At 35.7% G+C, this 25,416-nt stretch overlaps 1 protein-coding gene across 1 annotated transcript in view; it reads right to left on the bottom strand.

The window, feature by feature from the left end:
* LOC136097924 (cadherin-7) overlaps positions 1-25,416 on the bottom strand; it is an 84,316-nt gene that overhangs the window by 35,584 nt on the left and 23,316 nt on the right. Inside the window, exons 3-4 of the mRNA XM_065830831.2 lie at positions 8,378-8,672; positions 594-713 (exon numbers count right to left, since the gene is read on the bottom strand). Coding sequence (XP_065686903.1) covers positions 594-713; positions 8,378-8,672 — 415 coding nt within the window. The remainder of the gene's footprint in view (positions 1-593; positions 714-8,377; positions 8,673-25,416) is intronic.

Below are 25,416 nucleotides of genomic sequence, written 5' to 3'. Positions count from 1 at the left end.
CAGGTTATTAAACTTTGCATCTTGTTGTGACTTAAAATATTCACAAAATTACATTAAAATAGTAAAAAAAGTTTCACCAGTAATTTGTTTTGAAACTGGCAGCAAAATGTTATATCAGATATGGATAGGAAGCACAGTGCTTTCTTCTTCAAACTAATGAAGATACATTTCCTATCAAAAAACTTCAGTTTAAAAAGTAGGATGGAGAGGTGATCATGCAGTAAATCTACTTTTCAGGGAATCTGTCTATGTGACATTTAGATCTTTCTGAAACAAACATTTGCAAAAACACTTGCTCAAAGCATCTTGAAATTTTCATCAGTCAGAAATACAGCAACAGGCAGCAGACCTGGGAAGAAGTAGATTGACAATAATATAAAAATTCCCATTCTAGCAATTTCTGCTTATCACATAGCTCAGGTGTCAGGTTTTCATAAGCTATTCTGAAGAAAAACAAATTAAAAGATCAACAGAATCCAAATATATTCAGTTAACCAAGAGACAACATTAATAAGTTCCTAGCAAGTTTTAACGCATGTTTTCTTTTTTTATTTTTTTCTCAGCATTACTGCAGAGAGTTTATGGAAAATTACCTGTTTTGGGCTCCACAGAAAAGTAGGGTTGTCCTTGCAATATGCTGTAAACCACTCGAGCGCTGTTGCCATAAGTAGGATCGTCTGCATCAGTGGCTGTCACCTGAACCACAGAGGTACCTGCAAAATGTTTAAGGGACTATTGTACATAAAAGATCCAAATAGCTAGACTACACTTATTCAACGTGCTGCGCCAATATATATCTGGAACAGTGTGAGGTGGCTTCTTCATCACTGTACATAATTTCTGTGCTGATTCAGCTTAGAGTATAAGGTTCTCTTTGTAAACCAGTAGTATCAGCTATTACAAAGCTCTGTCTTCCCAAATAATCTCAGCCTTTGACTCACAACAATAAAAACCATCTCACTCAGTAGCTCCCCCTCTCTATCTCTGCCTGCGGATGGTGGAGGGTATGTGAACAATATTTCTTAAATGATGGCGAGACCTCAATTATGCTTAAGTATGACATATAGTAATAGTTTCCCTTTGAAGAGAAGTCTGCATGCTAAAATTGCAATTAGAAATCCAAACATACAAACATATGCAAGTATTATATATTTTGATAATTTTACAGATATTTATAAACATTAATTTTAGCCTGTAAAATTATTTATCCTTTTATAAAGAGAAGGCTGAGGAGCTTCTCTTTCAGCTCAGAGAAAAACTGGTGAAAGCTGTCTCTAAATTTCTTTTAAAAGTACTAATTTCCTTCAACAATCTGCAACACTTTAGTATCAGTTGTGATAATAACCTGCTTCGTAAACATTTTTTGAGCAAGACATCTCTCTATGTTGACAGGAATAAGAAAGCAGAATGTCTAACTGGCTGGCAAGAAGGAAATATTTTGTGAGAGTCTCATTCTGCATCCAGCTCCTATTCAGTATGTTCTCCACGCCAGTTCCCATTTGTTTTGTTCTGTACAACAGTTTCTATGATGTATGCTGAGAGCAGAATAAAACAACACTAGAGAGCCAGGGTCTTGGTCATGGTCATCACCCTTTGATAGCCAGAAAGGATTATTTTTTCTCACTGGCAGATTGTCTGGAACATTGAGACCTTCCGTTCAACAGCCCAGGGACCCATTTGGAGGCCAGGTTGCAAATTAATATTGTAGCAATTTGGCAGATGCCTAGTAAAGTTCTTCAACAAAGGATCAGATTCCTTCATAAACTGGATTTAGACACAAGATTAGAGAAAAGCATTTGTGAAAGAGAGTTTTAATTTTCCAGTTGAACACATTTTTGACATAGGAAATGAGAGTAGCTAGTCTAGAAATCTGTAATAGCAAGTGTGTCCCGTGTGAACTTAACCTAAATTGTATTCTGGACAGTTTTATTTGGATTTTTTCAGGAAATGGGTGGGAAAATTCTCTAAAAGTCTTCATGTTTGATATAGCATGTCCACCATTCACTTTTCTTAGCTTTTTAGTTCTCAGTGAAGTAGAGAATCATAAATGGGTCTTTGGACAAGCCTGAATGTTTGGAGAGTGACAGGATTAAATGCAGCCCTCCATAAAATGGCACAGATTACAAGGGACGAGACTTGGTTGAGTGAATTCTGACCAGAAATAATAATTAATAAGTTAACTTTATTAAGTTATGGCCTAGCTAACCCGCATTCCTGATCTCTCTTCCTGATATATCCATGACAAAGTATTAAGATTGCAATTCTATTTTAAATGCAATTTTTCTCTCTTGCAGACTGCCTAATATTTTTGGACAGAGAAAAGGTTATTCTCAACCTCAAATTTCACATGCAACTATTAAGGAGATGGAAAGTTCAAAAAGAAAATTGGTAGTTAATCCTTCAAGTCATTCATCAGTTTTGGGACTTAAAATACATCAATTTTCTGTTCACCAGTAACTAAGAGCTTTGATTCAGTATGTCAAACTGATTTTACAGATAACTCTGTAATATAATTTCATACAGGGACCTATTTTAAACTTGCCAGAGTCTCTCCAGCTTTTGAGTATAACAGTGTCAAAATGACTCTTTGACATCCTGTGTTCTTTGTGAAAGCCAGGCTTACCACATTTACAAAGTCCCTAAGCCCTGCCAATGAAGCTTACAATGTCTGCAAATATTGGCAAAAGTGCTTATAGACCTCACAGGCAGTTACATCTTTGCTCCTTGCTCTTGCCATTTTCAAGGACTTCAGACCAACACAAGATCAAACAAATTACAGGCTCTGCAACCTCAACACAGATATTTTGGAAATCCTGCAAGCTTATTAGAGCTTGTTTACTGTAAAAATCTATTGATGTAGCAAACAAACCCTCAACTTCTGTGAGATTAACAAAGTCAGTACCTGAATCTAGTTGGGTGTTTCCTAAAATGAATATTTGCCCATACAAACACATAGATCCTTTTGAAAAGTTTTTTTTAGGTAGAAATTCTTACACCAAATCTTTCTGCACTAATCCCACTCAACTATAATCAGTAACTAAAAAACAATTATACTTTTCTAGTCCTTTTGTGCTAATTAACTTTTCTCAAACCTCACAGGGGAAAGATCTTTTAAAACAACTGCCTTCATCATAATTTCTTTACCAGTTGCACACAAAAACTTCGAGCTTCCAGAAGCCCCACAGCAAGAAAGATGTTTCTGTACTATATATATATATATGTTTATATATTTAAATATGCAAGTTAACATAGGGTATGGTAATGATATGAAAAGTCCTGCATGTAGGAAATAATTTTTTTTAAAAATGTAACCAATAAAGCTCTATGGATACTCATGGATAGTCAATAAATCTATAGGCTAAGAAAAATGGGTAGTTGCATCATAGTTCCAACTATGTCATCTTACAAAAAGAAGAATTTGTGCTCCTGCTCCTTCCTTTTATTCCTGAGCACTTTCCCCTGCTTCATAACACAGACAGTCAGCTTTCATGCATGCATTGAAGATTAAGACTTACAGGTAACACGGGACAGTCAGCAAATGACACCACACCTTCACTCCATCCAACAAAACAAGTGTCCCAGTAAATGTAGTTATGGCAGCACTGTTCAGACCTGTAGAGTTTAGATGTAAACAGGATGCTAATCCTATCCAAGACTTTCATGTGTGACTTGTTATAACCTGTAGCTTCACAACTACAACTTTAAATACTCCTTACAGCTTGTGTATCTGATACAAGCTGAAAAAATAAATAGGGGCTATTTACTGAAAAAAGTGTCTTTCCTTCTCAGATATGGATTCCTCTATAATTATTTTCCTTTACAATTACGACTATGTGACAAAGCTTGAATATCAGTTCATTAAAAAGGATTCTACATGTAGCAACTTCATAAATTTTTTCAGCAATTGCAGGAAATACTGAGGGAAAATCCATAATGCTAATCAAAGGGTGTTCCACATATTTATTCATATTAGCTAATAACACACTGAATTTTGTGTGGTTGGCACAGATTTCTGGGTTTTTTTTCTTTGTTTGGTGTTTTTTGTTTGGTTTGGTTTGTTTGTGTGGGGGGTTTTCTTTTCTTCTTTTCTTTTCTTTTCTTTTCTTTTCTTTTCTTTTCTTTTCTTTTCTTTTCTTTTCTTTTCTTTTCTTTTCTTTTCTTTTCTTTTCTTTTCTTTTCTTTTCTTTTCTTTTCTTTTTTCTTTTCCCTCTCCTCTCCTCTCCTCTCCTCTCCTCTCCTCTCCTCTCCTCTCCTCTCCTCTCCTCTCCTCTCCTCTCCTCTCCTCTCCTCTCCTCTCCTCTCCTCTCCTCTCCTCTCCTCTCCTCTCCTCTCCTCTCCTCTCCTCTCCTCTCCTCTCCTCTCCTCTCCTCTCCTCTCCTCTCCTCTCCTCTCCTCTCCTCTCCTCTCCTCTCCTCTCCTCTCCTCTCCCCTCCCCTCCCCTCCCCTCCCCTCCCCTCCCCTCCCCTCCCCTCCCCTCCCCTCCCCTCCCCTCCCCTCCCCTCCCCTCCCCTCCCCTCCCCTCCCCTCCCCTCCCCTCCCCTCCCCTCCCCTCCTCTCTCCTCTTCTTTCCCTTTTTTCTTTTCCCCTGAATGTTTAAGCTATCATTTTTAACCTAACCTTTAATAAACATTGGTAGATATTACAGAATAGCAATAATCTGGGAACTTGACCTATTTTAGCTCTGACATTAGAGCAAAAGGAAAGGAATGGTTTTTGTAAGGAGGACCTTGAATTTAGAACATTATTTGTACTTTAATTTACCCAGGTCAAGATTCAGCAATGTTTCCAACATGTTGCAGAGATTAACATTTTCTGTCCTAGGGTTGGATAAAGGTAAACTGTTTGCTTGAGTTTGAGTTGGAGATCCTTCAAAGGCATCCTTTTTAAATGTCTGAGTTTATTGTTTCAGAAACCTATGCAAAGACCTTTTTAAAAAGCTTGCTAGTAATCTGTGTGATGTTTTACCAGTTTTTTAAAATTATTTTATATTAAAAATGCTTCTTTTACTTCCATTTTTAACATTGGTGAAATCATGTAATGCAAAAGTGGTTTCCAAATGTAGATGAACTTTAAAAATCCTAATTTTTGAAACTGCATAAACAGCCACATTAAGCAAATTAAAAATAGACCATTAAGGGCACTCAATTATTAAACGTGTTGACAATTAATAATGTGTAATACACAAAAAATTCCATGATGGCATCACATTTCTATGTGATATCAGCTGCTACTATAAGCATTAAAGACATTTACCAGCAAATTATTCATAATACCTGCTTAATCCTTACATGCAACAGCCCAGCCTGGTTCTGCCTTGGTATTTGTGTGCTTCTGACACTGACCCTCACCCAAAGCTGATGCAGCAATGCCTCTACAGCTTTTCCCCGCCAGGACTGTGAAGGAGGAAAGGCAGCACCTAGAGGCATGTTCTACCTTCTTCACCTCCTTCCTCTGCTCCCACAGATTCATTAGATTGCCCAAGACTGGTCCCAGCAAGGTCAGACAAAGAGCAGCAGAGAGAGCTAGTTTTGATTTTCGGTTGGTTGGTTGGTTTCTTTTTTTTTTTCTTTGGTATAAAAACCAACTGTTTCTGTCCATCTCAATCAGAAATACTGAATGTGGGAAGAAAGATATTTGCTGTGCTGGGAAACAAGTAAATTTGTTGATATGTCTGAAGAACTGAAGATTAAACAAAACCAAAACAATACTGGGTATTGGAATTTTTACCCCCAGTTCCCTTGGCTATAAGCCAAACAGATCAGTATCTCACATCAGCTATTTTTTTTGAACATCGCAGGAACACTCTTTTAATACTATTTTAATTATGATTTGAAATCTATTTGTTTGAAATATAACTGCTTTTTTTTTTTTTTTTAAGTATGTTTCTTATGCTTTTCAGATAAGCTGTATCCTATTAATAGATTTGCAATCCATCAAGATATCTATGCTATCCAGGATAATCAATATAATTGAGCCTGAACAAAATATAATTTGAACCTAACTCAAAGTAATTTCAAATAACAGAAAAGATTGACTTCAATAGATATAGATAATGTCCTAAAATATTTGTCGAATAAAATACAGAATCATACTTGCACAATCACTTTTCAGGTTAAGGTTATATTTCTCCCAGCTTTACAGTTAATTTGGATTTATAATCCTATGATCTCTTTCATTTTGCTTAATAATCAAATAAAAATCCTTGTCATGGATATAACTTTAAACAAAATAGCAGATAGATACTTTGTTACTCCTTAATATTTCATGAATGCTCTAGGTGATTAATTAAAATTGTATTATATGAATATACTATGAATTGGTGTAACTATGTAAGACGAGCTACACAGGCATTTCATGGTAATCCTTAATTCAGTAATACTGCAATATTTGGTAGTTGTGTGATACAAACCATGAAGATGTTTAAAACGCACTGTTTCAGGAAGCTCATGAAGATGAAACTGCCCTTACTTGAACAAATCCCAAAGAGTGCAGATGTCTGTTAATAGTTTTACACAATATTCCACCTAAATTGAATATATGATGCATTCTGTATGGGAGAGATTTTCTTTTAGTCATTTATGTGGCAAAGATTCAACAAGGTATGCAAAAGCAGCTCATTTTGAAATACAATCATTGTGTTCTGCTCTGCACACAGTGCACTCCTAACATATTGATTCCCAATATATGTTTGGAACAAATGGAGCATGGGTGAGTGGTAAAGGCACAGATTTGTGTGTGTAGGTAAACCTCATACCTATAGTAGTTGTCCATATGCCAATATGCCAGTACAGGACAAGACAGAGGTAACTCATGCAAAAGGGTTACGTGGAGATAATGCTCTTCAGGGCACAAGACAAAGCTACAAAAATCTCATCATTGCTGCATGCTACAGCTCACTTAAATAATCCAACTCTAAAATAAAACTGCAATTAAATAAATATATTTTTACAGAAGATTTTTTTTTAAGTGCTGAAAATTTACATTTTACAGTCTAAGATTATCTGATTATCTCTTTTTTTACAAAGCACATCAATAAACAGTTCTCAGCAATGTATTACAACTTCCTCTCCTCGCTGATGCTCCTCAAATGCTGTGATGTCCATCTTTCTTTCCAAGGCTACTATTGCCTCCTTAGCCCTCCACATAGCATTTGAGTGACAATGAAGAATTGTCAAGCATCAAATGAGAAATAGTGTCTGTGCTCAGTGCCTAGCAAAATGAATAAACAGAAAACTCATTAGCAATGTTTTAGTTATCTCCTATTGGCTTCTAAGTTGAATTTCAAATACAAAAGCAATGTTGACTAATGATTGCTGCAGAGCACTTAGGCAGGGAAGATTATTTTTTTTCTCTCTAGCTCTAATTTAGAGGCATTGTTTAGCGTCAAAAACCACAGGAAACGGCACTGAGGAAACTACATCAAATTCTATATGGGCAGTCTTACTGTAAGAGTATCAAACTTTGATACAGTTTAAAATCAGTCATGCAAAGAAAATCCTAATTTCAGTCACCAGATAACTCTCTTAACTTTCTCATACACGTATTTCCACTGAAGTAGATGAAGTTCTTCTGCTTTTTCAGCTTCATGCTTGCATTTATAATTCCAGGTTAAAGTAAAATTTACCAAGATGTCTCTGGGCCAAATTGCTATCTGGTCTCAATTAGCCAGCTTTCAAAAGAACAGTGGCACCTTACAACAGGATGAGCATTTGGTCTCTTCAAAATGAAGACATGGCAGATTTGATGTTGAAATTCTTTCCTAATTTGAACTCAGTAAAAACTAGTATTTCTTCTCTTCCAACAGAGAGTGTGAAGCCTCAAAAAATCATTCTTTCCTGACTCCACTGGAATTCTGAATCTATCTCAAGTTGTATTCCAGTCCCTGCTGCTTGCATATATTTCTCAGAGATCTGGATTTCAATATTAGAAAAGATCCAAAGTAAACTGTTACTGATATATGCAACTCTTACCAAAAAAATATATTCTATGCACTAGCAGACATTTCAAGAGTTTGTCAAGAATGGACTCTATTTGAACAAAATGAAATATTATCACCTCTGGGTACCATAGCATGGGTGTGAAACTTACTACTGTTAATGAGAATTATGAAACAAAGCCTCTGGGCATTGGAATGAGAAATATGCCATAAAATGCTTATCTGAATCCCTACATAGCTATTTGAGTTTCACAGCATTTTTGAGAGGGTAAATACTTACTCTAGCATGTTATTTCCAGTTAAGTCTTGAAATATCTAACTGTTGCAGGTGCCTCATAGATAATTAAGTAGCTTAGCACAATACAGTAAAAAATAATGAAAATTTTAAAAAGGCAATAGGAACAAATTTCCCACACGACCAACAGTGTATTTTGCACTTACCCACAGGAGACATCTCAGGAACTCCAGCAGTGTAAGGACCATCCAGAAATTTTGGCTCATTGTCATTGATGTCCTGAATCTTAATGACGAACTCAGATTCTGGTTCCACAGGTTTATTAGTCAGCCTATCTAGTGCTTGTGCTCGGAGTGTGTAGTAGGCCTGCTCTTCTCGATCCAGCCTCTTTGTAGCATGAATATCCCCCGTGTTCTCATCAATAATGAAAATGGAACTTGCCCCTTCGCCTGACAAGATGTATTTGATGGAACCATCTCCTTTATCAACATCAGAGTGAAGCTGGTGAAAAATTGATGAGAGATGAGATTAACTTACAAGAGAGTCAGTGGCATGGAGATATGTAAAAATAATTCTTATGTCAAGCAGTAGTACATGAAATTTTATTGTTCTTGGAAAGATAAGCTGAATGTTTATCATGCACGGCATGTGAGGGACCATTAGATTCTGTCAGCTCACTCTTTTGAGCAACATAATGTCATTCTTTCTTGCAAATAATCGCATTTTCAAATGCATTTGATATTGTCTTACAGTCTTGTCATATCAGAGTTTTACATAGCCACACACATACATACAGGCACACATATGATTATAATAGTGACTATTCCTATCTGAGTTTAATTAAATTGATGGTTTCAGCTTATTACCCTACTGAAGGGTGTGACTTCAAACAAATGTCACTATAAATGTAATGTCCGTGTGTGTTTGCTCCTGCGCATGTATGGGAAATGACATACCGATTGTTTACAGTGTAGAGCAGTAAAACTTAACAAATGAATTAAAGTAGACTGGTTGATAGATTACTATCTGATGGGCCATTTCCATATCTTGTTTTCCATTATCTAACTTCAGAAAAATGTGGAGTCTGAGAAAGAACAAGAAGTGTCTTACCACTGCCTGAACTACACAACATCAGAAGTCATGTGTAGTTTCCCTGGGACTACTTGTAGAGGTGCAGAACAAATGTACCACAGTAGGTCAAAACGTATCTTCCAGTAGAATTACAGAACAGATTTACAGAAAGAAACTTTCTTCCTCATCATGCAAGCCGTTTTATGTTACAGAGCAAGATTCCACAGGTTTTGTAGTTCTTGTATGTCTACTGAATCTCACCCTCCTGTTGCAGAATGCAGACTCAAATAATTCTTATATATTTTTCAAAATTGTATCAGAAATGTAATTGATTTGGATGTCACATTAAAGTAATACAAACACATGACATATTTAATATGGTACAAATGAAAAAACACCAGTAAAATTCAAAGTACTTGCTCACGTGTTAAAAAGCGCATTACTACTCATAAACAGCTGAGCGCAATGTTAAAGATGTGCAGATTCTTTATGTCTTTACTTTGTACCTGCTCTACTTCCATGTCATGTTGAGTTTGGAAGTAACTCTACTGTCATCATCATCATAATTTCCTCCACTAACATGTTTGTTTGTTTGCTTTTTTTCTCTCAGCTGGGGTTATCCCTGAGATAATAATCACTTCCAGAATACATATAGAAAATTGCTATCTCAGACATAACTTTGCCCAGCTGCAAAAGCTTTTCCTATTTCAGCAGGGAAGTATTAGTGATCAGTTTTGGATTTTTCAGCTGGATAAAAAGTTGCCTATTTATTACGCATTATTTTACTTACATTGTCTGGATATCTCATACTTACGCAATTACAGTGCACTCTCTAAGACGGAAATGGAGTCTGAGATTTGGACTGGATCAAAAAAAAGAGCTAGGGTGTCTAAATCAGATTAAGAATGTTATTTGAAAATGTGGCTCATCCTCATTCTGCTGCTACCTGACTGCTGAGATACATAAACAAACCTCAGATTTCTTTGATGGAGTTCTCCAAACATTCAAGTCCTACTCAGAACGCTCAGGAACAGCGAATGATGGCGCTGTGGGCAGATCAAGGTAAGATGTGTCTCTACATTCAGGTTCTTTCAAGATCCACAGCACTGCATATTCCTCATCCCTAATGACTGGTGGATTATTCAATAAAACATACCTCTGGTAATCTCACAAATCTGGCAGTTGGGGCTCTTGTTTTTTTTCAAACTTGACTAGAAGAAATACCCATTTTTCCTACAAGAAAGCTGTGGCCTGTGCAAGTAAGAATGTGTCTGGCTAGTGTTTGATTTTTGTTTACTTTTTTCTTTTTTTCTTCTTTTCTTTTTCTAAGATGTATTTCAGGGTGCATAAGTCTCCTATGTGCATTGTGTGGGTTCCTCTATCCAGCCAGAATCCTACAGTGTAGACTGAAATGATGAACATCACATTACCCAAGAACTGAAGTTATGGGATACAAAGATACAATGCCTTTGCCTTCTTGCGATTCTATTTTCTCCATATCCCATATTCTAGCAGAGCACTGGTCTTTCTCTGGCAGCTGAGACTCATTCTCCCTGTAAAAGTTATTCCACCTTTTGCGGCACAGTTAAGGATGTGCTAGATGAGAGAAAAGAAGGTAACACCAGCATACCCTGCAGTTCATCAGGCAGAGCAGTTTTCTGAAAGTTAGAGATGTGAGATTAGATTCCACATGTCATCTTTGCTGAGAGCAACACAGTGCTGCCTCATGAGGGTGGAGCTGAGCCCATCAGCACATTAGAGTGTGGCACCAACACCTGGGTCTCACACTGCAGGGCTGCACAGCCTCCCTTTCACCTTGTATGTAAACCCAGCCCTGTCCTGAATAACTTTCTAGCAGTGTTTTGAAAGACAGGAGACTTTCAGAGATGAGGCCAGAAGTGTAAATTCTCAAAGATGCATTGAGAAAGGCTTTCACATCCCAGAGAAAAAAGAAATTCTGTAGCTTCAGAATTTCCTGTTTGCTCACTCAGAGGCTTGCCAATTAACATCGTTTTTTAAGGAATCCCATTCTGAGGTCCATAAATCTCATCATGGATTAGACTACAGTGGCTGGTGCCCTGGAATGAAATACTGAACACAAACCACTTTTTTGGAGTGATGCCTTGGTAGAAAACTGCTACCAGACAGATGAGTAAAGTAACAATGACCTGTGTTACTCCAAGGTTGAGGGTCTGGAAGAGCAAACTTCTTTTATTAAAACTTTGTTCTACTAAGACCTTAACAAACAATGGTGGCCCAGGCGGAAGCACCATTCTCTACATACTTACCCCCACAAAGCTGATACAGCTCAGGATTTAGTATATCTTTGGCACTATAGTACAATCAATTCTGTGTAAAGCACTCTAAAGAATTTTTTTCAACATTTTTGTGTGTATTTTAGTGTCAATCTGAGATAACTTACAAGTATAATACAAGAGAACATGCAAAAATAAACTAGGCTACAGAATCCTAGATGTGTTTGATGTAGTTTTTAGATCACATTTATTCCAGCTCCCTGCAATATAATCCTTCCAAACAGTGATCTTCAAAGTCATTAGTGTAGAGGCATCAGTGTTTTTCAACTAGGAACAAAATTTTTGAATGCCATAGTCCCATACTATCTGTACTTCCAGCTATTTAGTTTCACATTCTGAGAAATAAGAAGTAACATTTTCCTTATAATGTTGGCTTTAGAAAACAGTTTGGACCTTGTTTTTTCTTTCTTTTTTTTTCCTTTTTTTTTGTGTGTGTTTGGTTTTGACCTTTTTTTTTTTCTTCTTTTTTTTTTTCTCCTTAAGGAGCAGAAGTACATTTAAAAATGGTACCTGGAATTAAGCACATATTGTTATTTGTTCTTGTGATTGATTTGGCAATAATTATACAGAATTATATTAGTCTCAAGGACAGTTGTAATTTACAAGAAGGCACCAGAAAGCAGCTGTGGGAGTGCCATTTACTAGCTTTTTTATCACTCCTCCCACTTTATGTACCTATCCATGTAGGAGACAGAACTGCAGCTCAGTCTATAAATGAATATGGGGACTATGGTTTTAGAAGTAGAGTGGATCAAATTTATCTTCCAAGAGACATGGAGAATTCAAAGATTCACTGGGTAAATCTCATTTGATCGCATTCTGGAACATCCCAGAGAAGTTTTCTTTCAGAGGCATTTTGCAATAGATATTGTAAATAAAATAATCTCTTGTCCTTGTGCACCCTACAACCTATTCTGTGAGAAGAGGGAAGTCTAGCCCACAGTATAGGGAAATGAGCTTCATTCCTCTCTCTGTTTTCTGAAATGGGAATGCTATAAGTAAAGGTGGTTGCATATTTCCAATTAATTTAATCCATTCTCATCTCCTTGCAGTATCCATGACGGTCTCTCTCCAGTTTTCTTGGCTTTCAAGAAACCTTATTTCTAACATGAGATTTGTGATCTGGTTATTATAAGCTGATTCTATTGCTTCTTTGTTACATTCTACATACATTTAACCTGGAGATTTTAGGTGTTCTGGCATTGAGTGTTCCCTGCATTACAGCATGTGCAAGAAAGAGTAGATGAGAACAGAAAAGGGAAGTAGCCAGCTTCTGCAGAGAGATGACGCAATTTAACAGGAGGACAACTTTTTGATATTCTAGGAAAGTAACAGAGAGTCAGCAAATCTAATAAGAAGTCACATTAGCTTTGTGGAGGCAGAGAGAGCCAGTGCTTACAAAAAGTGCACTTAAATTTCTTTCAGAAGAGGATTTACTGAGTGCCTTCTAATTGCCTGAAATCAAGCTAAAAAGAAGGCACCCGTATCTTCTTACGCCCAGCTCCTAAAACTCCTCTCAGTTTTAGAAAATTATAATTTAAACATACATGAGTGAAGGAAGCAGTCAGCTTCACTCAGTAGCAAAGTCACTATTACCCTAACTCCTTTAATGAATGCATTTTTATCCTCACTTAAATTTTTTGTCCATGCAGCAATAAAAACTCACTCAATGCATTTTTACTTCTTGGGACCTTTAGGATCATGATTATTCTATGGAAATGTAAATAATGCATTTATTTCAAGATCCCTAATACTCAGTATTTTCTAGATTTTTTCTATTTATAGGTACAGGTCTGTACAACCAAAGATGATGTCATTTTGTATCACTTGCTACTAAAGTATGCTAATGTAGTAATTCCAATAGAGATGGACATTTCTTTCTACCAGTAAGCAGAGGTACTGCACCGCACTAAAAGCAATTTAACTGGCCACTACTGATCTGTTTGAAGTCTGAATGAGAGGTTTGCTATTTCTCTCATTTTCAGTTCAGGTTCCCTTGAAAAAGATTCAATGTTCTTATGCCTCTCTTCTCTGTTTTTCTTCCCCAAAGATCTATCTTTGCAGCTGTTTTTCCCTGTGGCAGCACGGCTAATGTTTCACTGCATAGTCTACAGATCCTGGATGAAGAAGAAAAGTATGGAGGGAACACGAAAAGCTGCCGAGTTTCCAGCACCCGCAAGATCAGAGAGGTGAAGGTGAGAAAGACACACATAGAGCAAACATGAGATGCTTCATCCAACCTAGCTTACCGTAGCTCCCTGAGACTGCAAGAAATGTGCACTTGTCTGCAGAAAAGCTGAAAAGTTTTCTCAAGGAGGAGTTACCTTACCTGCACCTTTTCATTTCTTGCTGTGAAAGTAACTAGAAATAGGAAAAAGAGGAATGAAAATTGCCTCCTCATGGTGGTGCAGGCATCCATAGTTCTTGGTAATCTGGGACTAACGCAACTGCAGTTTTATTCCTGCCTTTTAATTAAAAGCAAGGAGGGACATGTAAGCAAAACAGGACAAAAGGAAGGAAGAATACCAAACCCGGAGCAATCTTCTTGTCCATATTATAAAAACAACTTACTATCACAACACAACTGTATTCATTGTGGTAGACAAGCACTCTTGTCTTCGTATACAACATGCCCCCTCCTGCTTTTGGGAAGACTTAAACAGGGAATCTGTCAGGTATATACAGATTAAACATGCAATTGCCAGAATGTGAAAGAAAGTACGTGATAAGAAACAAAGAATTAATTTGGCTATTTCTGTTAAATCTTGCTCAACTCAATGGCCACGTTCTTAAAACTTCTGTTCATGGATTCAGTATTTACTGTGGTTGCAACTAGGTGGTTTTGAAATTCCTTTCCCCACAGATTATTACTACTAGTAAGGGTGTTAAATTGTGATGACTCAAAAAGTAATAGATATTTGTAATTTTTCTTCTTTTTTAAAATTTAACACTACATTTGTTAACTATCAGGATAAATAAGGGTTCAATGTTGTTGATCTGGAACAATTTCAATGCAAATAATAACTAATATTTAGAATTCAACATAGACAATGGAGTTAACATCTAAATAAAATCCAATATGCACACATACCACACTTCTGCAATGTGTAAGGGCCTCATAAACACATTAGTTACTGATATGATTGTTATTTTCAGAGTGAGCTGTGAAACTTGCAGTCTTGTAAACTGTAACCATATTTCAATATCAACAGCTTAAGACATCTTTTTGAATTTCCTTTCCAGTCTCATTACGAAAGTCTCGTGGGACAAAACCAGGTTCCTCAACATATTATTGATGTCAGTAAAGGCCTGTGAATCACATAATTGACTTCCCACCCAGGCACTAGTGAAAGTACTATTCAGCAGGTAATGATTTTCTTATAGAAGTCTTTTTTTCCAAGAAATGTTGAGAATGTGATAAAGGAGCTCCTGGAGGGCTTTTATTTGCTTTTGCTTTTATAAATTTATGTAAAACTATAGTACAAGCCTGGGCTCAGAAAGAAATAACGCTGCTCTATGTTCTGTGCTTTCAGCATAACAGATAATACTGTGGACAAGAGATCAAGTCAACATGAATGGCTATATTCATAACCTTAACATTTTTAATTAGAGATTGAAAAGAAGGAATACGCTTGTAAAGCTGCCAGAGTTTCCTCATGTCAGCAATTTTGTCAGTGTAGTAGGGAACAAACATAGATATCTGTGCCACAATTTGCCCCTTTGACATACTAGCAATTTCATGCACTGGTTTGCTGCCTCCAGACTTTCCCCTTGTCAAGCAAGCGCAGAGATAGACACACGGGAATACAACAAGGTCCCATGCCGCAGACCAGAATATAACCACAATATATTTATCTAACATAAACAGCTGGTGACAAGCTTGCCCAAAACCCAGTCAGCCTAGACATGACTTCTGTGTTGATCTAAACCCCCCAAAATTGTGTGTAGAGCACTCAGATCTGACCAAAGACCTGAGAAATGCTGAAACAACCAAGGTGAAAAATATTAGTGAGATTTCTTCACATCCAACAGTGTCCTTACAGGCTGCCTGAACTCAGACTTTCTCTTAATCCTTTTTTGCCTTGCTAAAGATAACACTATTAATAGAGTCCCACGAATGACCACAAGCCAATATATCTAGCCAGGATTGCCATGAAGGCAATCAGATAATGAGAAGTTACCTATCACGTGAGCATGTTTCACTTTCAAGGTAAAACCAGGTCATGTTCCTTTGGGCATACCAGCTGTGTCATCCCACGGCTTGTCCTTAATGGCCCTCCTGCAGGCAAAGTATAAGTCATTTGGTGTATTTTGACCTCTGAGAGTTCATATTTGACAGCGTATATAAAGCCAGTGAGAATAAAGTTCCATCTGCAGTCAAGGTATTAATGGAGGTGCATGATTAAGAAAGCACAGGATAAGAGAAAACAAATAAGGAGGATAAAGAGGGAAGAGGGGAAACTGGGACTAAAAAAACAAGAAGGTAAAAAAAAATCCACAAAAAAAAAAAAAAAAAAGGGGATGAGAACACAGTCAGGTCTGAAGGACCAAGAGACAACTGGAATGGGAAACAGACTGATGAAAGACCTTGAACTAAAGTGATAGGGCAGAGAAGATGGGGCAAGATGAAGATAAAAGAAAGAATGACAAGTTGAAATGGAAGAAAACAGCAAGGAACAATAAAAATAAAAGGTACAAATGAAGGAAAACACTGAAGTAGTAAGTGAGGCTGATCTTCTTCAGTGATTGACCAGTATTAGGCAAGAACAGTATTTGAGAGTAAAGCTATATAACTTTACCAGCATCTTCTTTTCATGCTTCATTTAATACAACAGGAATTAAAAAGGCATGTATGTTTCTGTGCCTAAGAAATTAAAATAGTAAGAATTTTTATTAACTTTCTCAGTCTTACTCTCTCCCATGACCAAACTTGGAATAAGCAGTTAGGTTTTACTGTCCCCTTCTTCCCCTGTGTTTTTCCACAGTAAAATGTTCAGTTTAATGAAAAATATATAGCTTTCACACTCTTGAGGACTGATCGGTGCTCCAGGAGGGTAATAACCTTATCACCTCAGCCACAAGAAGTGAATATTTAATTTTGATAACCTTTTGAAAAACGGGGGTGAAATAGGAGTGAAATGTCTTCAGTTCCTTGATGATTATTATTCAAACAAAATTCAAAATAGAACTACCAAAATTCTAAAACTTACACTTCATAACATTCCAGTTAGTATCTAAGTAAGCCCTCCAGGCTTCTAAGTGGAAGACAAAGTTCAGATGAAATGTTCCTCTAGGAATAAGAGATACTGTCATCTAAAGGCTAGTGAGTTGAATAATTAATAGGAAATACTGAAAACTGGATGTGATAAGAGCAACCATGTCATATTTTTATGACATTTTTTCTCTTAATCATGCTCAATTGTGTCTACAGTGTTCTCTCTCTCTGTACACTTATTTGATTTAGCTCTTTATATAGACAGTGATATAGTGATCATATATGCATACATGTAAGTGTATATATGTATCACACATATGCATATGCACACATGTTCATTTTCTTATTCTGTACTCTTCCGATCTCTGCAGATGCTGTACTCACAAATCTCTGCCTTCTCCCCCCCAGTTTTAATAAGAACATGAAATGCCCTGTGGCAACAGGGAATTGCGCAGCCAGTCCATTAAGACTAGTGCAGCTACAGGAGGAACGCAGAAGCAGCTGCTGCTGTTGTAGATGGAGCTGAGTGGGCATATGTAGCCGGCTGAGTATTCTTGAGGAGTTTTAATGGGCCATCATCATGGCATGTCACTCTCCAAAATGACTGTTTGTCATTCACACTCTTAAAAAGACAGCTTGGCAGCTTTGGGAGGTAAAAGCCATCTGTCTACTGTGCATCATCATGTGCTAATTGCATAATATTTATTGGGGATGGGGGCACAGCGATACTGTATTGTAGCACCACCAAGAGCCTGCAGGCAACATAACACATTTAGAACAGGAATGGAAAAAGAGACCCACTTTCCTCTCACACACACACTTCAAGTTTTTCAGAAATTATTTTGCTAGAATTTAGAATGGGAAAAACAAATTACACTGTTTATAAACAATATGCACATTGGAATTCTTAAAGACATCTTCCATATTCAGTTTTGTTGTGTTTTGGTTTATTTTCCCAAACCACTGTCAGTCCATCAATATTTATTCTTTGAAGTACTCATTCTGAGTATTTCAGAATCAAAATTACATCACTGACAAACCAAGCCATGATTTGATATCTGACTTACCATATAAAAACTGTTTCTGTTTTTACCCAAATAGATTTAATTTTTTATTAAAGGAACCAAAGACTAACCTAATTCATACAAGTGTCTAAAATGATTAAATCATGTGAAAATACCACTGAAATGAAATTCTGTCTACAAATTCCTGAGTGTTTATTCTTACTACCTGCATTTGGGTCTCTGCATTTACTTGTTCTCCAGGAAAGGGACTAAGTTCTCTTCCATACATACCAACAGTATTTTCAACATGATCCACATCTATTCGTAATGCACCATACTACTTGCTGTTATATACTAAACTAGCACATTTACCAGCCTAGTGATTTGATTTATTTTGTTGCCAAGAATCACTGAAGCTGCGAGACCAAATTCTCTTAAAGTCACTACTCTATTTCAGCAGTGTAATAAAATTGTGTGAGGATGCTCTCTCCCTGCACACCCCACATATGGTTTTTATGAAAGTGATCAGGCTTAAAAAATGTAGCATGTCAAATAAATACCAAAAAGACTAGTGTATTTCATAGTAGAATATCTCTGGGCTAGCAGATGGCCATGGTCTTGGAAAGTTTATGCACATGTAGCAGCTTACAGAAACAGAGCCTTCAAGAAACTTCACTCCTTCTTCTCAAATTACTTCTGCACTACACATGAAACAATTTCTGCTTGCACAATATTAATATAGATACACTAAAGAACTCTTTCTTAAGCATACACTTTTCTTGAATTAAATACTTGTATGTATTTATGCATAAATACATACATATTTACAGTGATATGAATATTTTCCTTTCTTATACCACTGTATATAGTAAAAAAATATTAATCTATTTAAGCTTTTTATTAATTATTTATGATTTTTTTAATGACCAGAGAATGCATTAATATACTCTGCTTTATGGTGCAGTAAAGAAAGAGGGGAGATAAAACAAAGACAATAGCAGATTCTATATACCTGCAATAAAACAAAATAAAAGTTTTTCTTTTTTCCCTGTTCTTGAAAATAGAAATAAGAAAAAAAGAATACAAATATGCTGATTAGAAAGTTGTTTCTCCCATATTGCTTTTTCTACTTAGCTATGATAATTCAGGCCTAGGATTTCAACCTTGGAAAATGCGAGCATATTAGAGGATCTCTGTTTTTGTATCTAAGTCTGTAATCTAAATATTATCTATAATAGCACTGAGTGGGAAAAATAATCATATAGACTTCTTGTTTGACTACCATATCAATAATACCAAATCTACAAACAAAAATCCATTTGGTATTAAAGTATTTTTCTGAGATAGGATATGCACTTACACTGAATGTCTCTATTTTAGAGTAGAAATTATACCTCTGATATTGTTTTTTCTTTGTCAAACTACTGATCTATAGTTTAGAGTGATTATCCTGTTTGTGCTTCAACTATCCAAAATAGCTTGCAGCATTGCTTGGTTGATAATGATTTTTCCCATAGGAACCTGCTTCCAAAGAACATTAGTAGCAAGGAATAGATACCCAGAGGGCATAGAACTTTTTTCTGTTGTTTTTGGTTTAGTTTTATGTTATATCAATTCCTCAAATTTCATCTGCTCTTGAAAGTTTAATGCTACTAAAAATCCACTTGTAACCTTAGCTTGTGTGTCAGTGGTAAGAGCTGAAACCTTGACAGACTAGAAGGGCAAAATATGTAACTGTGAAGCAGTTGAAGTAATTACTGTGACTAATTGTGTCTGCAGAAGCTTGTAAAGTACTGGACTAGAAAAGGCAGCATGATCTGATCTTTTTAATGATGAAAGATTTACAATTCAGAAAAAAACCCGTAATTAACAGAGTCCACAGCCACGCTAACCTGTAATTCCCTGAAAACAGTTAAAGACTTGTTAAATAAAATTTATGAAACTGTTAAAACAAAGCAGAGCTAACATGTTGGTCTACATTGCCAATTAAATGTATGTAAATTATAAATACACGTCAGGGCATCAGTGTTTGTTATTGTGATTTGCTTCTTAAAAATTAAATTCCTATTCTCTTTCTTTATTAAAGGAACCAATGACTAACTTCATTCATACATGTGCCTAAAACAATTAAATCATGTGAAAATACCACTGAAATGAAATTCTGTTTATGAATTCCTGAATATTTATTCTTACCACTTGCATTTATAAAGTTTTATTTGTTTGGATAAATGCAATACTTAGTGCTGATTTTCCTGAAAAATGTATAGTCAACTTGAAATTGAAAATTCTTCATATGATCTTATTGGTTATATGTTATCTTTCACACCACCCAGATATTTCTTGAAGTATTTCCACAAATCTAATCCTGTTAGTATTCCCACTAAGATCAGTGAGACTACTCCTATATTTAAAGTTCAAAATTACAAATTTGACAAAAGCCCCTATCACACATAATTAGTCCCTGGGAAGGTATATTGGGGAGAGAGTCATAACTGCTCAGAGTGGACAATGGGTCAAAGAAACAAAGCAAGGACAGAGAATTGGAATGAAAAATTTTGCTATAACATTTTAATGTAAATAAATTATTTCTTATGGAAAAGACAACAATGAAAATCTATAGCAATACACTACGATTTCATTGCTAGTATGAAAATAAAACATGAAAAAATAATGCAAGACCAAATAAAGTGCAGTATTAGATTTTTTTTTCTAGATGTTTGTCTTCTGTCTTAAAGGAGTTCACTTAAAAAGAGCAGAAGAGTCCAATGGTTAACTTGTCATCTCAAAATACAAGTTAATGTTGTCAGTGCGTTTACATTTAATTTAGAATCTCTCTGTCTGGCTTGATTAAACACCTGACACTTCTGTAGGTCTTTCTATTAAATGCTATCACTGATTACCAACACTGCAGTACAGTAAAGGTAAAACACTGAATGATAAATGAGTTAGTATTTTTTCAGTAGGCTATAGGACAATTTCTTTTTTTTTTTTTCCCCCTGTTCTTATGTATTTCACTGAAGATGGCTTATCACATTGGTTTTTAACCAAAAGTGGTTTTAAAATACATATCCATCCATCTATATATATTGGCTAGTTAATTAACAGCCCATTGTTCAAAATTTAGTCCAAAGAGTAGGAAAATTTAACCCTGTGCTACATCAAATTAAATTTCTGTTTCAGAATTCCCTGAGTTAGGAAATCATGCATGTACAGGACTTTCTTAAAGCTCATGAAAGTTGGTATTAGCTATATGCCTAAGCACCTTTCTGAAACAGATCCTTAAACCCTGTGCAAAGGAAGGATTCTTTAATGAACATTTAATAAATTCACACTGTAGCTGTTCAGTATTCAGAACAAGATGAAATAGGGTATGTGTAGTAAATACGGACATTTGAAAATCTGCCTTAAACTGTTTGGGTCATTTAAAGTGGTCCTTTGGAATAAATACTTCAAAAGGTTTGATTTCTTCTTAACTTTTTTTTTTTTTTTTTTAACCATTCAAATTTGCAGGTCTGCCAGGGCTTTCAGATACAACCAAACTGACCTCAAGATAATAGTGAATATTATGATAGGCATTTTTACTCCATAGGATTACAGGCTGGGAAATAAATGCTTTTAATGCCTGTGTTTTGTGCTGTTTTTCAGAAAACATTTGAGGGGGAGGATAATGCATTAGTATTACAAAACCATAACAAACTGCCTTAACATGAACAATACTAGGTTAATTGTAAAGCCTTCCAGTTTAGAAGGATTTTAACAGCTGTATGTAAAGGGCAATGCTCTCCTGGTGCATTTTTTTATTTTCATGAGTACAATGAGTGTTTAATAAAGACAATCTCATCAAATTCCTATGCAGTCACCACACCTTGTTTCCTTAAATCATATTTTGACATTTCAAATTATGAGAAGAGATATTTATAGATTAAAAATGGAATTCACTTTTTTTTTTTTTTTTTAAATACAGAGAGATGAGTTTTGCCATGTACAATGCTGATGCCAACTCAGGATTTTTTCAGCAGTACTTGGTGTTTTCACCAGAACACATTCTTGGTGTGTTTCTTACTCAATGCCATTAAATGCTGATAATACAATCAATTTATGTGCCATTGATAGAGAAATGATGAGAAAATACTGAAATAGGAGGTGTTATTTTACATTGGTCTTGCATACTTGCTGAACCTACATTAAAATTCAAATTGTGCAGACCTGTTTCTAATTCTGAAAGCCATCTGGATTCTACTGAAAGTGTTTTAAGTCTTCCTTCAGAAATGCATTTCTGAAGGTTCCAGTACTTCACATATATTGAGAACTTTCAATGTACATAAAGACCCCTCTGATTATCTGAAATATGTCCTTTTGCTGCTATAAAAGACATTGCATAGGGTACATAATTCAAATTCTTAGATGATTGCTGATAAATTAGAGCCCTCTTATCTAATGATCATTTGCATGTTTTTCCCCTTTGGAGTCAGCTCTTGTTCAATAGAGTGTACAATGTGTTCCTTATGAGAGTACTCCCCATTTCTGAAGCATTGTGGTCAACATGAAAGTACAGGAGTTATAAGTATCGTGCATTCCATTAACTGCAAACAAGATCAATCATATGAATTTACTCTCATCTGCTTCAAGTGTTTCAAATCAGATAACTGTTACCAATTTATCTATCATGCATCTTGTGTATACCATCAAACATCTCCTAAAGGGATCTTTTATTATAGTATCTGATTGTTTTATTATAGTATCTGATCAGTTTTATAACCTAATCCAAAAACAATGAATTAATCTTGGAGATTAGAGTTTAAATCACTATAATACTTGCCCCCAGCACTCAAGATAGATCTGCGCTAAGTTTCACTTGACACAGCTTGTAAACTTCTCTACCAGATTGTCTGAGCACTCTCAAAGCTTAATTGATCCAATTTGCATGTCTCATCCTGGAAGAATTGTGCATCATTTCTATCCTCTTGGTCTAAGTGATCGCAATCAGATACAAAGCAGATGGAAAGTTTCCAGCTCCTTTGCTATCCCCTTGCATGCATCCATATTAAAGCAATTCTAATTCGACAAGCAATCTGATCTTTCTGTATTTTTATAGGATTACTGTCTCATTGATTGGCCTTCTGTCACCAATTGTAATGTTCAGAACTTTATACTCAAGGCATTTTCACTTTTGTCTTACACCTTCTGTGTGGTCCATTAAAATGATCACTTAATTTAGCAAACTATGCTAAATATCCTCCCTTAGGGAAGTTCTGTACAGTTTGGTGTAAATCAGCAGAGTTCTGTGCACTGGAAGGGGAGAGCAATTTCTATTCAGTGAAGATCTGCTTCCATAATTTTAAGGGGGAAAAAAAAAAAATATATATCCCTATTTACAAAGTTCTAGGCCTTGTATCAATACATCAATAGATACTGCCGTAAATTCTGTGTCTTTCAGAAGGAAAATGTTATTTTAAATTCACTAAATAGTTTCCAAATAGTAACTGTTTCTGCACATGAAACAGAAATCATATTTATTTTATTTTTCTGTACTTTTTCCCTTCAAAAATGTGCAAATTGTCATTTGAATACAATGACAGTTTAGTAAAAAGTTATATTACTTATGAATAGACGAAATCTACCTTGTAAAAATAACATAAATATATAAAAGCTTCTGAAAAGAAAAGTCACAAGCAGATCAGTCAAACTAATGAAAATCAAGAATGTATAAACTTCAAATATCATTAAAATCAAACATTCTGAAGTGAACACAAAATTCTTTCTAATCCCATTTGTAGTTCACAGCTGGAATTTATATTATCTATCTGCCACACATTTATATACATCTCCAAAGGTCATTGTGTTTCTTCAGCCTTACTCTCCCTCACATTGCTAACCGGTGAATTCTTTGTCCTCCTAATGGTCCCACAGATCTGCTCTTCTGGGAGTCTGTGGGTGGCTCGTATTGTCTTATTTTTTTCCTAGATACATTCTTTTCTATGGCTTCTTCCTCTTCTGTTTTCTCCATTAATCTCTATTCATATTTGCTCAATTAAATTAACAAGAAGGCAGAAAGATTGCTTGTTGGCTATTTTATTTTAAATTTGTTTTCAGCGAAGAATACATGAGAAATTCTAATGCATGTTCTCTACAGAAGTGATCAAACATTTGTGGTCAGTGCTCATCACAACACAGGATAAGGAATACCCTTCAGTCTGCCCTGCAGCTACTTTTAAAACACACAAAAACAATGGCTGTATAAGATAATAAAGGAATCAGAATGCGCTATTAGATTCTTCAATTTTAACCAAAGGGAAAGCATGCCAGTTCAGTAATGTTTTTGTGCCTATATATACACGAAAATAGCAGTAAAAGTGGAAAGCGAGTAGTTGATCAATAGCAAATCTAGTTAATGTTAACTGGAAAAGAACAAACTGAACCAACCAACTAAACCAATTTGATCATTAAAAAAATAAAAGGCATTAAGACACATTAAGACAATAAATAGGCTTTTTTTTTTTTTTTTCCTGCATGCTAAAAAGTAGTAGTATAGAAGTAGCAATGCCTTTCTGTGACTTGCATTTCAAATAGACTTAGTGGACAAGTCATCAGTAAGTTGCTTGTACTGCAACCTTGACTGAGTCTTGCAAAGGCAAGCTTTTTATTTCCAGGACATGATTTATGCCTAAATAAAACCCCTACTACATTCAGATTCTGTTCTCATTGTAAAAATGTATGGTCCCATAGCTTACAACTGGGTTGTGCAGGTGTAAGTCAGTGGAACATAACAAACACATCTGTGGATGACACTCAAGAAATAACAGAATACAGTTTGCTGTCTCTCAGCTGTGTTAGCTCAGCAGGACTAATAATAATAAGTACAAAAAAAATTATCACAAGAACAGGCAGGTGTGACTCACACATAGAATTAGACTACTGAGCAATGAAGTATAATTTTATACAGTTGCTTTTAAGAGCAAATTTTCTGCTATTCTGTAAGCAATCAGACACATGTTAGAACATTGCATTGAAGTTAGTGAAGACACTCTGGGTTTCTAAGCCAATGTGAAAACTCATGGCCCTGAACTGCCTTTTTCATGTGGCAACCTACTGCTGCTTCTGACAGACCCATGCTCCTCCCTGAAGGCATTTCAACCTTCAGCTGAATTAAAAAAAATATATATATATGTATATAAAACAGTATTGAATGTTTTCCTTGAGCTCAACCTTACAGCAAAACATCAGGAAGAGTCTATTGATTAATGCGACACAACTTCAGGAGTACGAAGAACAGAACAGCTTAAAGTAATATTATCCTCTACCAAACAGTATTAAATAGTATCTTAATTCTTTAGAGCTCAAGAAAATCTTATTTTATTACATTACTTCTGTTGCCACCATCAAAACCAGAAGTGTACTTTGATTTTGAGAATAGATTACAAAAGCATTGAACGTAATGTTCATCATCACTTGTATTTATGTTTCTAGCAGATACAAGTAATTATGGGAGAAGAAGATCTGGTTTCACCCCGTTACTCTCTAGAACGACACTTCTGAGGTCATATTTGTCATATTCTATCACCAGTAAAGGCTATTTACAAGTGCAAGACTGTTTGAATCCAGGAAAATTTGCAACATTGCTGATCACTTTGTTCACTGTA

This window comes from Patagioenas fasciata, chromosome 2, assembly GCF_037038585.1.
Source record: "Patagioenas fasciata isolate bPatFas1 chromosome 2, bPatFas1.hap1, whole genome shotgun sequence".
NCBI lineage: Eukaryota > Metazoa > Chordata > Aves > Columbiformes > Columbidae > Patagioenas > Patagioenas fasciata.
This window is presented reverse-complemented; position numbering and strand designations above follow the sequence as displayed.